Source organism: Meles meles, chromosome 19 (genome assembly GCF_922984935.1).
Source record: "Meles meles chromosome 19, mMelMel3.1 paternal haplotype, whole genome shotgun sequence".
In the NCBI taxonomy this organism is placed as follows: domain Eukaryota; kingdom Metazoa; phylum Chordata; class Mammalia; order Carnivora; family Mustelidae; genus Meles; species Meles meles.
In genome coordinates, this window is record NC_060084.1 from 44,145,554 (window position 1) to 44,159,355 (window position 13,802).

General features: G+C 42.0%; 1 protein-coding gene and 1 non-coding gene across 2 annotated transcripts in view; both read right to left on the reverse strand.

The window, feature by feature from the left end:
* Nucleotides 1-3,107: 3,107 nt before the first annotated feature.
* The window catches only part of ZNF875 (zinc finger protein 875), a 28,853-nt gene continuing 18,158 nt past the window's right edge, over nucleotides 3,108-13,802 (reverse strand). The window contains exon 5 of the mRNA XM_045988727.1: nucleotides 3,108-5,138. Coding sequence (XP_045844683.1) covers nucleotides 3,514-5,138 — 1,625 coding nt within the window. The 3' untranslated portion in view covers nucleotides 3,108-3,513. The remainder of the gene's footprint in view (nucleotides 5,139-13,802) is intronic.
* Nucleotides 9,797-9,903, reverse strand: LOC123931922. Its single transcript, XR_006816343.1, has one exon. It is a non-coding gene; the product is annotated as a U6 spliceosomal RNA (small nuclear RNA).

Here is a 13,802-nt window from a genome sequence, read left to right on the forward strand (position 1 = left end):
AAGAACACAACAACTAGTAGTACAGTTTGGCGACACAATCCTGATTCAAGCTAAAGGCCCAACAGTTTTACCCACCATTGCTTTTCCACAATCTGTGCAAATTTCAGCACAATAGGAAAAAAGCAAATCAGGTCTTAGTGTTATAATGAAATTTGTTTTGACCATGAAGATCACCTGAAAGGGTCCCCAAATATCCTCTGACCACACTTTGAGAACCACTGATCCATAATAAGTTAAAATAGAATGGTTATATTAAGACTTACTGCCACCCCTTTTCTTTTACTTTTTTTCCTTAAGTCATCTCTACATCCAATGTGGGGCTCAAACTCATGATCCCAAGATCAAGAGTCCCATGCTTTACCTGATTGAGCCAGCCAGGCACCCCAGCTACCCTCTTCTGAAACAGATTTCAGTGGTGACCATAACAGGCTTATGGATTTGAAGTGGTATTATTTCATACTGTTCATCATCTTTTCTTCAAAATTTTCTCCAGGCAGTATAGTCTATTACTTAACCATAGGAGTGGTAAGATGGGCAGTTGGGGTTCAGCACTTGTCCTGTTGGTTTTTTTTTTTTTTTTAAGATTTTATTTATTTATTTGACAGAGAGAGAGAATGAGAGAGAGCATGAGTGGAGAAAGGTCAGTGGGAGAAGCAGACTCCCTGCCGAGCAGAGAGCCCAATGCGGGACTCGATCCCAGGACTCCAGGATTATGACCTGAGCCAAAGATAGTCACCTAACCAAATGAGCCACCCAGGTGCCCTTTTCTGTTGGTTTTAAACATCTAGAGCTATTATCTTAAGATAGGAAATATGGGGCACCGGTAGACAGCTTATCCAGACAGCTTGGAAAAAAAATAATAAAACCACAAGATTTTGAAGATTCACATATATGAACACCACCTGCTTGCCTCCTGATTGGCTTCCCGACTCGCACACAGGTTTTAATGCTAGGCCCAAGTGGAGAACTCAGGTTACCTGTTCCAATTCTCTTCTGAGAAGTTCTAAGCAGAGGATCTAATGCAGGTTTAAGACTCAGTATAGGTGGGGACTGGGTAGGGCCAAAGTATGGGGCCTCCTTCTACCATTTCCAGTGTCTGTTTGATTGCTGTTCTATATAAATGTCTCCCAAGGTTGGAGTCTCTTTGAATCTGTTTGAATCTTCAGACACCAGCAGTGCTCTATTTCTTGTTGAGAATTTTAAATAATTTAAGGCAAAATCTTTTGGATTTATGGACTGATTATATTGAAAACTGAAATATTTCTTCTTAAAGTTAAAAAAATATAAAAGATACATGTTTACTGTGGGAATCCTTATTTTTGTGACATCATTTTATGAAAAAGAATAATTCAATTCTAGGATACAAAGAGATTGAAACTCTACAAGTATTTTTCCATTGAGAAGGAGAAATAGCAGCAGGCCAGGATTTATCCCAGTGAGGGAAAGAGAAGGGCAAGCTACACCAGTGGCTCCATCTAGGATAATATTTCATAATTCTTCACCAGATTCTTAGAAATCTGGTGATTTAAGATAAGAAATCTTAGATTTTGAACAAAAATTAAGACTCCTACACCTTGGGGTGCCTGGTTGGCTCAGTCAGTAGAGCATGTGACTCTTAATCTCAGGGTCACGAGTTCAAGCCCCAGGTTGGGCATGGAGCCTACTTAAAAGAAAAAATTAAATTAAATTAAAAAGACCTCTGTACCTCATATTATTTGAGCTAGTGGTTTCTTTCCTAACTCTAACTTTGGATATTGAGACTCTGGGACCTATGTTTATTTTTTCCCTCGGTTGAGAGCCAATGACCCAAATACTGAATCTTGTACTTGCTATTTTCATCATAATTTGAAATCCTGCTTCCTCACTTTCTAAATACTCATATAAAAGTGAGTTTGTTTTTCTATTTTTTATACAGTTCTATTCTAGATATCGGTCCACAGATGAAAAAGACATGTTACTATACAGTTCTTATATTATCCTGCCATTCCTCAAAATTTTGCTTTCCAAATAAAACTCAGAATCATTTAGTCAAGTTCCATGAAAAAAAAAATTGGGCCCTGGCTCAGAATTATAAGTGAATCTATGGGACACTGCCCTTCTCAAAAAGAGAGTATTCCCAACCAGAAAAGTCATGTATTTTACAATGGCTGGAAAGATTTAAACCAATGAATTACCTGTGGGATGTAGTATGGTAATTCAAAGAAGAATAGAAAGTAATTTCATTTTCTGTTTCTGTATATGTGTGTTTTCTTCATGAAAGCACATAACACATTTCTAGTCTAAATACGCCAGTACATAAAAATATTTTTAGTACATATTCAACCTGGAAACCAGAGAGGGCCTCAGGAAATAAGCAAAAATGGATACTTCTTCCCAAAATCTACAGCTAGGATAGTCACATTTTTTCTCACCAGTTAGCTTGTTGCGTAATAAAATCTCCTACCCATGTACCATCTCTGTTCCCATGAATTCACCACTTCCCAAACTCTCCCTGAAGCTGACTCTGCTGGCTCATTCTCTGGGAAACCAAGATTAAATCAGCCACAGTTCCTGTCAAGTCTCTTGTTCTCAGAAGGTCAGACAGACATTAAGAGATGAGCTCTAGTGTTGCTCTTTCTCCAACATCAAGGTTACTGTATACAGACTGTTCAAGTATTCTTGGGAAACTGTTGTGAGCGGCTCTCCTAGAGCGAGTTGAGCAGGTGGTAGCAAAGGCTCCCTGGTCCTCGGTCGGAGGGCACTCATGGCTAATCCCCTGGGCTCGTTAAGGCCCTGTTGTTTGCCTTAAGATTATTCTCCCATGTTCTGCTGTCATTCCGAAAGCGGACCTTGCGGTCTACCCTGCAGCTGCATTTTCTATAATTATGACTGACACATCCTGTACATGAGACATGTCTCGTCTTTGTGCAAATATGCTATGGTAATCACTTTGTGCAAATATGCTGTGGTAATCACTTATGAAACAGATTATAAGAGTATGTGCTTAATAAAGAACTTTGTCACTTGCGTCAATCGGCCTGGTGTCCCTCGCGTGTTCTTCGCATTCCCTTTCCCCCGGGACTCTCCCTCTTTTCCCCCTTTCTTTTCCCCTTGCTGTTTGTCGTGCAGGCACGACAGGAAACGACATTAGAAGAGCCTCCATTCCCTAATTTCAACCTACTTAGAAGTACCCCCTCTATCATATTACCTGACAGATCTTCCTCAACCCACCATCCCTACTAGTGAACGTCAGAGCTCCGAAAGGGTGCTGGCAGCTCTCCTTCACGTGGACTAGAGAGGTGGACTCTTAACCATTAGGCTCGTCAACATTCCCGTCACACATAAGATGTCTCCACTTCCGTGTCTGGCAATGCCCGACTTATTACTAAAGCCACACTAAAGCCCTACGTGTGACTTCTGGTATCTCATGAAGTATGAGTCCTGGCTAAAGATTTTGCTACACTCTTACATACAAGGTTTCTATCCTGAATGTGTCCTCTGATGTCTGATGAGGTTTGATTTCCGACTAAAGCATCACCCACACTTCCTACAAATATAAGGCTTCTCTCCTGAATGTATCCTCTGATATCTTATAAGGTGTGACTGCCGGATAAAGCCCTGCCCACACTCCCTGCACACATGAGGCTTCCCCGCTGAGTGTGCCTTCTGGTGTGTGATGACAGTCAACTTATCACAAAAGCCTTGCCCACACTTCTGGCACACAAAAGCTATGCTACCTGAGTGTGCCCTCCTGTGCCTAAAGAGATTTGGCTTCTGGCTAAATCTTTTACCACACTCCCTGCATATGAAAGGCTTTTCCCCAGAATGTGTTCTCTGGTGTGAGATGAGGGTTGACTTATCATTAAAGCCTCGCCCACACTCCCTGCATACAAATGGCTTTTCCCCTGAGTGGGTCCTCTGGTGTGTGATAAGGGTTGATTGCCGGGTAAAGCCTCGCCCACATTCCCTGCACACAAATGGCTTCTCCCCTGTGTGTGACGTCTGGTGTTTGCTGAGGTTTGACTTCAGGCTAAAGCGCTGCCCACACTTGAGGCACACATAAGGTTTAATGCCTGAGTGTGTCCTCTGGTGGGTCTTGAGGTTTGATTTCCAGCTAAAATGGCGTCCACATTCTGTGCATAGGTAAGGCTTCTCTCCTGTGTGTATCCTTAAGTGTCTAATGAGGTGTGACTTCTGAAGAAAGCCACGCTCACACTCCCTGCACACATAAGGCTTTTCTCCCGAATGTGTCCTCTTATGCCTGATGAGATGTGAATGCTGGCGAAAGCCATGCCCACACTCCCTGCACACATAAGGCTTCTCCCCAGAGTGTGCCCTCTGGTGCGTGATAAGGTTTGACTTCAGACTAAAGCTCTGCCCACATTCCTTGCACATGTACGGTTTGACCCCTGAATGTGTCCTCTGGTGTGTGAAGAGGTTTGACTTCCAAGTAAAGCCTCGTCCACACTCTTTGCATACGTAAGGTTTCTCCCCTGAGTGTGTCCTCTGGTGTGTGATGAGGTTTGACTTCCAGGTAAAGCCTCGTCCACACTCCTTGCACACATAAGGCTTGTCCCCAGAGGGCATCCTCTGGTTTTTGATGAGGACTGACATATTGCCAAAGCTCTGGCCCCACTCCGTGAACACGTACGGTGTCTCCCCTGTGTGTATCTTCTGGAAGCTGAGCAGGTTTGACTCCTTCATGAAGCCTAGCCCCAACTCCCCGTTGGGGATTGCTCCAAATCCTGAGATTTTTACACCCTGCAACACTTTGTCTGTTTCTCCAAGGTCTGTCCTCTGGTCTCGGCTCCGCCCTGTGGCCGTCACTGCCCTGTCTTGCTCAGCCCTTACTGGCTGTTGTTGCAGTGGGCGGGACAACACTTTTGAAGTGATGCCCTTGCTCCCGGACCAGGGCTTGGAGTCTTCTTCTGTCTCTTGAATTTCCGCTTTGTCACTCCAGCAAGTTTCACCAAAGAGTCGCTTCTGCAGCTGTTTTTGATCTTTTGGACAGTGTTTCCCCAGAGGGAGATGATTCCCTGCACGTAAACTTGAGAAGAGCTGAGGAAGGTGACTGAACCACACGTGCTGGCTGAGGCCTTGCTGACTAGCGAATGCCAGCGGGCAGTGGAGACAAGGTGGAATGTTTAGCTTTGATTCTGCTGAAGAAAGAATAGTTTTAGTCAGAGTAGCCATGGGTAGGGTTGCTGGGGCCACTTTGCTTTGCCCGTTGGTCGTTTGTAATATGTTTATATCACAACCTGTGTCCTCCTCAGACACCCTCGCATCGTAACAAGAGCTATTTTTCATTTTACTTTATACACTATTTTTTAAAAAAAAAGATTTATTTATTTGAGAGCAAAAGAGAGAGAGAGTGAGAGAAAGAGAGCATAAGCAGGATGAGGGGCAGAGGGAGAGGGAGAAGCAGACTCCCCACTGAGCAAGGAGCCTGATGTGGGGCTGGATCCCAGGACCCTGGGATCATGACCTGATATGAAGGCAGAGGCTTAATCAACTGAGCCACCCAGGTGTCCCTATAAACTACATTTTTAATTGCATGAGTTAGCAAACTTGTCAGGTAGGCCAAATTCAGCCTGCAACCCTGTTAATAAATGTGGCCTAGGGAAGGCCACCAGTGACTGCTATCTGAGGCTGCAGACTTGGCAGGGATCCCCTGTTTTTTGGTATGACCCACCAGACAAAAATGGATTCTACCTTTCTAAGGATTTCTTTCTAAGAAAGAAAAATAAATAAATAAGCAAACAAACAAACCAGCCAATGGCATGTGACCTGGAAAGCTTAAAAAATCTTTTCTGGGTGGCCCCTTGTCCTACTGCAATGTAGAAAACTCATACCAAAAACTTGTTTTCACAATATCTGACAGAGCAAAAAGTTTACTTTCAGAAATTAAACACATACAATACAGGGAGAAGTATTTATTCATGAAAAACACTGAGCCCTGGATAAGAAAAGCAGGAATCTGGAGCATTATTGCCTAGAGCAGCTCTCACCCTTCTGATCCCCGGCTTGGCTGGTATGGTAGTTAAATTAGGACAGGTCCTAAAACAGTCAGTGCTGTTCCTCTTACAGGGGCGGTCACCTGATTTGAGTGGAAGGTGAGAAACCAGTGCCGGGTGGACCTGTCAATAAATGTGGCCTAGGGAAGGCCACCAGTGACTGCTATCTGAGGCTGCAGACTTGGCAGGGACCCCCTTCCCCCAAACCCAAACAAAAAACAAAAGCCCAAAAAAACCAAAACAAAACAAAAACAAAGACTGGTAGACCATCCAGAAATGTAGCAGGGGAAAACCTGAAAGTGAGAGAGCTGGGTGGGGGTGGGGTGGAGGGGTGCGCTTGATAAACTCCACGCAACCCCAGGTGATTGGAAGGCTGTTTGCAAAAGCAGGGGAGATGGGTGGGGGCCCGAGCTACGCACATAACCCTGCCTGACACAGAGTCTATAACCAGGTACAGAGGGAACATTAGAGGGATCAGTGCAAAGTAAAAAGCCAGACAAGACTCGGAAACTATCTGAACTTTGAAGGAGCTCCCCAACTCACCCATTTCTCCACTGGCAGAGGTAGGAAGCCTTACTGGCTCAGTCTTTGAACACAACCTATTGCTAATTGTTGCAGATCACGGAGCTCTGCAGATACAAGGCTGAAATCAGGAAGCCGGGATTAAAATTAAACACAAGAATACAATAACAAATCAAGCAAGCGGAAACATCACCTTCACAGAGAAAACAGATTCCATACATTTAGTCTAGAAAGGTTACTAAAAGTCAAAACAACGTCTAAGCAGGAAACATCACCAGCTATCAGAGAGGCTACAACATCTAAAATATCCAGTTTCCGGGCGCCTGGGTGGCTCAGTGGTTTAAGCCGCTGCCTTCGGCTCAGGTCATGATCTCAGGGTCCTGGGATCGAGTCCCGCATCGGGCTCTCTGCTCGGCAGGGAGCCTGCTTCCCTCTCACTCTCTCTGCCTGTCTCTCTGCCTACTTGTGATCTCTCTCTGTCAAATAAATAAATAAAATATTTAAAAAAAAATAAAAATAAAATATCCAGTTTCCAACGGAAAAGGAAAGAGGGACCCAGAGTGAGGAAAAAAATGCAGACAATAGAAACTGTTGCTGGGTGGCCCACTTGTTGATTTATAGGGAGAAAGAGAGTTCAAAGCTGTTACTATAAATGTATTTAAAGAACTAAACGAAACAACGTGTAAAAACTTAAAGGAAAGCATGGTAACTTAAGAAACAGAAAAATCTCAATAAAGAATAAAAACTATTAAAAAAATAAAAGGAAGCTCTGGAATTAAAAAGTAAAATAAATTACAAAATTACTAGGAAGGCACAACAGCATATTTGGGTTTGCAACAGAACAAATGAAGTTGAAGATAAATCAATAGAAATTACCTAAACTGAAAAGCAGGCGAAAGAAAACTGAAGAAAAACAAAGAGCCCCAGAAACCTGTGGGACACCATCAGATAAGTCAGTCTATGTGTAGTGGGAATGCACGAAGGAGAACACAGAGAGAAAAGAGCAGAAAAAATGTCTCAAGAAATAATAACTAAAAAGTCTGAAATTTGTTGAAAAACATTAGTCTATAAGTCTAAGAAGCTCAACAAACTGCAAGAAAAACATCAAGGGGGCCTGGGTGGCTCAGTGGGTTAAGCCTCTGCTTTCAGCTCAGGTCATGATCTCAGGGTCCTGGGATCCACCCTGCTCAGCAGGGAGCCTGCTTCCCACCCCCTCTCTGCCTGCCTCTCTGCCTACTTGTGATCTCTCTCTCCGTCAAATAAATAAATAGATAGATAATTTTTTTTAAAAAGAAAAACATCAAGAGGGTGCCTGGGAGGCTGAGTCAGTTAAGCATCCGCCTCTGGCTCAGGTCATGATCCCAGGGTCTTGGGATCAAGTCCCATATTGGGTTTCCTTCTCACTGGGGAGTGTGCTTCTCCCTCTCCCTCTGACTCACCCCCGACTTATGCTTCTGCACTCTCTCTCTCTCTCTGTCTCTCTCTCAAATAAATAAATAAATAAATAAATATATATATATATTTTTGCCATCCTAGACAATCCTTAGACAGTAGGATGACAGTAAACACATATCTTCCAATAGTAACCCTCAATGTGAATGGCCTAAGTGCTCCCATGAAACAGCACAGGGTTGCACACTGGACACAAAGACAGGACCCATCCATATGCCGTCTATAAGAGACTTATTTCGTACCTAAAGACACCTCCAGAATGAAAATGAGGAGATGGAGAACCATTTTTCAAGCCAACACACCTCAAAAGAAAGATGGGGTAGCAATTCTTATACCAGACAAACTAGAATTTAAACCAAAGACTGTAATAACAGATCCAGAGGGACACTACATCATTCTTAAAGGGTCTATCCAACAAGAAAATCTAACAACTGTAAATATCTATGCCCCCAACATGGGAAGAGCCAACTACGTAAGCCAGATATTAATCAAAATAAAGAATCAGATCAAAACTAATACATTAATAGTAGGATATTTTAACACTCCACTCTCAGCACTGGGCAGATCTTCTAAACAGAAGATCAACAAAGAAACAAGAGCTTTGAACAACACATTGGACCAGATGGACTTCACAGATACATACAGAACATTCCACTCTAAAACAACAGAATACTCATTCTTCTCGAATGCACACAGAACTTTCTCCAAAATAGACCACATACTGGGTCACAAATCAGTTCTCGGCCAATACCAAAAGACTGAGATTATTCCTTGCACGGTATCAGACCACAATGCCTTGAAACTGGAACTCAATCACGAGAAAAAAACTAGAAGGAATTCAAACACTTGAAAGTTAAAGAGCATCCTGCTAAAGAATGAATGGGTCAACCAGGAAATTAAAGAAGAACTTAAACAATTCATGGAAACCAGTGAGAATGAAACACATCAGTCCAAAACCAATGGGATACTGCAAAGGCAGTTCCAAACCTTTCTCAAAAAAGTAGAAAAATCCCAAATGCACAAGCTAACCCTACACCTAAAGAAGCTGGAGAAAGACCAGCAAATAAAACCTAAATCAAGCAGGAGAAGAGAAATAATAAAGATCAGTGCAGAGAGCAATGAAATAGAAACCAGGAAAACAGCAGAATAGATCAATGAAACTAGAAGGTGATTCTTTGAAAGAATTAATAAGACTGATAAACCACTGGCCAAACTTACCCAAAAGAAAAAAGAAAGGACCCAAATTAATAAAATCATGAAAGAAAGGGGAGATATTATGACTAACACCAAGGAAATAGAAACAATTATTAGAAATTATCAGCAACTGTATGCTAACAAATTAAGCAACCTGAAAGAAACGGATGCCGTCCTAGAAACTTACAAATGACCAAGACTGAAAAAGGAAGAAACAGACAATCTGAATAGACCAATAACCAGTAACAAAATTGAAGCAGTGATCAAAAACCTCCCCAAAAACCAAAGTCCAGGACCAGATGGCTTCCCAGAGGAATTCCACCAAACATTTTTTAAAATTAATTAATTAATTTTGTATTAACATACAATGTATTATTTGTTTCAGGGTACAGGTCTGTGAACCGTCAGTCTTACACAATTCAGTGCTCACCAAAGCACATACCCTCCCCAATGTCCATCACCCAGTCACCCCATCCCTCCCACGCTTATCCCCTCCAGCAACCCTCAGTTTGTTTCCTGTGATTAAGAGACTCTTATGGTTTGTCTCCCTCCCCAGTCCCATCTTGTTTCATTTTTCCCTCCCTTCCCTCCACCCCCCCCGCCCTGCCTCTCAAATTCTTCATGTCAGAGGGATCAAAAATACGGAATGCTTCTCAAATTTGCATGTCATCATTGTGCATGGGTCACGCTGATCTTCTCTGTATCGTTCCAATTTTAGTGTATGTGCTGCCGAAGCGACCACTCTACCAAACATTTAAAGAAGAAATAATACCGGGACGCCTGGGTGGCTCAGTTGGTTAAGCGGCTGCCTTCGGCTCAGGTCATGATCCTAGCGTCCTGGGATCGAGTCCCATATCGGGCTCCTTGCTCAGCGGGGAGCCTGTTTCTCCCTCTGCCTCTGCCTACCTCTCTGCCTACTTGTGATCTTTCTCTCTCTGTCTCTCTCTCTCTGACAAATAAATAAATAAAATCTTAAAAAAAAAAAAAAGAAGAAATAATACCTATTCTACTGAAGCTTTTCCAAAAAATAGAAACAGAAGGAAAACTTCCTAATTCCTTCTATGAGGCCAGCATTTCCCTGATCCCCAAACCAGGCAAAGACCCCATCAAAAAGGAGAATTACAGACCAATATTCCTGATGAACATAGATGCCAAAATATTCAACGAGATCCTAGCTAATAGGATCCAACAGTACACTAAAAGGGTTATTCACCATGACCAAGTGGGTTTTATGCCTGGGATGCAAGGGTGGTTCAACATTCACAAATCAATCAACGTGGTAGAGTACATCAATGAAAGAAAAGACAAGAACCATATGATCCTCTCAACCAATGCAGAAAAAGCACTGGACAAAATACAACATCTGCTCCTGATAAAAACTCTTCAGAGAACAGGGATAGAGTGAACATTCCTCAATATCTTAAAAACCATTTATGAAAAGCCCACAGCAAAAGAGTACTAGAAGTTCTAGCCCCAGCAATCAGACAACAAAAAGAAATAAAAGGCATCCAAATTGGCAGAGAAGAAGTCAAACTCTCCCTCTTCGCAGATGACCTGATACTTCATGTGGAAAACCCAAAAGACTCTACCCCCAAATTACTAGAACTCAAACAGCAATTCAGCAATGTGGCAGGATACAAAATCAACGCACAGAAATCAGTAGCTTTTCTATATACTAACGATGTAACTGTAGAAAGAGAAATTAAGGAATCAATTCCATTCACAATAGCAACAAGAACCAAAAGATACTTAGGAATAAAGAGGTAAAGGATTTATACTCTAGAAACTACAGAACACTTATGAAAGAAATTGAGGAAGACACAAAAAGATGGAAAAATATTCCATGGTCATGGACTGGAATAATAAACATTATTAAAATGTCTATCCTCCACAGAGCTATTTACACTTTCAATGCCATCCCTATTAAAATACCACTGGCATTTTTCAAAGATCTGGGGAAAAAAAATCTTAAAATTTGTATGGAATCAGAAAAGACCCAAATCACCAAGAGAAGGATGAAAAAGAAAAACAAAGCAGGGCATCATGCAGCCTGACTTCAAGCTCTATTACAAAGCTGTGATCATCAAGACAGCATGGTATTGGCACAAAAACAGACACATAGACCACTGGAACAGAACAGAGACTCCAGAAATGGACCCTCAACTCTATGGTCAACTAATTTCTGACAAATCAGGGAAAATATCCAATGAAAAAAAGACAGTCTCTTTAATAAGTGTGCTGGGAGAATTGGACAGCTACATATAAAAGAATGAAACTGGACAACTCCTTTATACCCCACACAAAGATAAACTCAAACTGAATGAAAGACCTCAATGTGAGACAGGAATCCATCAAAATTCTAGAGGAGAACATAGGCAGTAACCTCTTTGATATCAGCCACATAACTTCTTTTAAGACACATCTCCAAAGGCAAGTGAAACAAAAGCAAAAATGAACTTTTGGGACTTCATCAAGATGAAAAGCTTCTGCAAGGCAAACGCAAGAGTCAACAAAACTAAAAGGCAGCCTCCGAGATGGGAGAAGATATTTGCAAATGACTTACAGCTAAAGGGCTGATATTTAAGATCTACAAAGAACTTCTCACTCTTAACACTCAAAAAACAAATAACCCAGGGGTGCCTGGGTGGCTCAGTGTGTTGGGCCTCTGCCTTCAGCTCAGGTCATGATCCCAGGGTCCTGGGATCGAGCCTCGCATTGGGCTCTCTGCTCAGCGGGGAGCCTGCTTCCTCCTCTCTCTCTGCCTGCCTCTCTGCCTACTTGTGATTTCTGTATGTCAAATAAATAAATAAAATCTTTAAAAAAACAAAAACAAAAACAAATAACCCAGTCAAAAAATGGGCAGAAGACATGAACAGTCACTTCTCTAAAAAACACATACAAATGGCTAATAGACACATGAAAAAATGTTCAACATCACTAGCCATCAAGGAAATTCAAATCAAAACCACAATGAGATATCACCTTACACCAGTTAGAATGGTAAAAATGAACAAAACAGGAAACAAAAAATGTTGGCTAGAATGTGGAGAAAGGGGAACCCTCTTACACTGTTGGTGGGAATGCAAGTTGTTACAGTCACTCTGGAAAACAGTATGGAGATTCCTCAAGATGTTAAGAATAGAGCTACCGTAGGGGCAGCTGGATGGCTCAGTTGTTTGTTAAGTGTCTGCCTTTGGCTCAGGTCATGATTCCAGGGTTCTGGGATTGAGCCCCACATCAGGCTCCCTGATTTGCAGGAAGCCTGCTTCTCCCTCTCCCACTCCCTCTGCTTGTATTCCCTTTCTCGCTGTATGTCAAATAAATAAAATCTAAAAAAAAAAAAAAAAAAAAATAGAGCTACCCTATAACCCAGCACTAACACTACTAAATATTTACCCCAAAGATACAGATGTAATGAAAAGAAGGGGCACATGCACCCCAATGTTCATAGCAGCAATGTCCACAATAGCCAAATTGTGGATGGAGCCAAGATGCCCTTCAACAGATGAATGGATAAAGAAGATGTAGTACAGATACACAATGAAATATTATTCAGCCATCAAAAATGATGAATACCTACCATTTGCAACGACATGGATGGAACTGAAGGGGATTATGTTAAGTGAAGTGAGTCAAACAGAGAAAGACAATTATCATATGGTTTCACTCATATGTGGAACATGAGGAATAGCATAGAGGACCATCGGGGAAGGAAGGGAAAACCAAAAGGGGAGAATCAGAGAGGGAAATGAACCATGAGAAACTATGGACTCTGAGAAACAATCTGGGGGTTTCAAAGGGGAGGAAAGTGGGGGGAGGGGTAATAGGATGATGGGTATTGAGGAGGGCACGTGCTGTGATGAGCATTGGGTGTTATACCTAACTAATGAATCACTCAACACTGAAAAAAAAAATAAAGTTATTTATACTAAAAAAAAAAGAGAGAGACTCTTAACAAAAGAGAACAAACAGGGTTGAGGGAAGGAGGGAGGGAGGTGGGGGATGATCTGGATGGGAGATGAGTATTAAGGAGGGCACTTGTTATGATAAGCACTGGGTGTTGTATGTAAGTGATGAACCACTGAATTCTACTCCTGAAACCAATACAGCACTGTATGCTAATCAACTAGAATTTAAAAAAAATTAAAAAAAATTTTTTTTAAATCTTAAACAAAAATATTTCAGGGGTGCCTGGGTGGCCAAGTTAGTTGAGCATCTGCCTTCAGCTCGGGTAATGATTCCGGCATCCTGGGATGGAGCCCCACATCGGGCTCCCTGCTCAGCAGGGAGTCTGCTTCTCCCTCTCCTTCTGCCCCTCCCCCCCCCCCGTGCTCGTGCACACCCACTCGTTCTTTCTCTCTCTCTCAAATTCAAATAAGTAAATAAAATCTTTTTTAAAAAGGAAAGACATAAAGAGAGCCCCAGAGAGACATATCATAGACAAATTGTTGACTATCAGAAAAAAAGACAAAAGAGAAAATCTTGAGAGCAGCAAAAGGAAAATGATTCAATATGCACAGCAGGAAACAATATGATTAGAGCTAACTTCTCCTCAGAGACAATGGAGTATGGAATGATTTATTCAAGGTGCTGAAATAAAGGTGAAAAAGCTACTAAGAAGAATTCTATTCTCCCAGAACT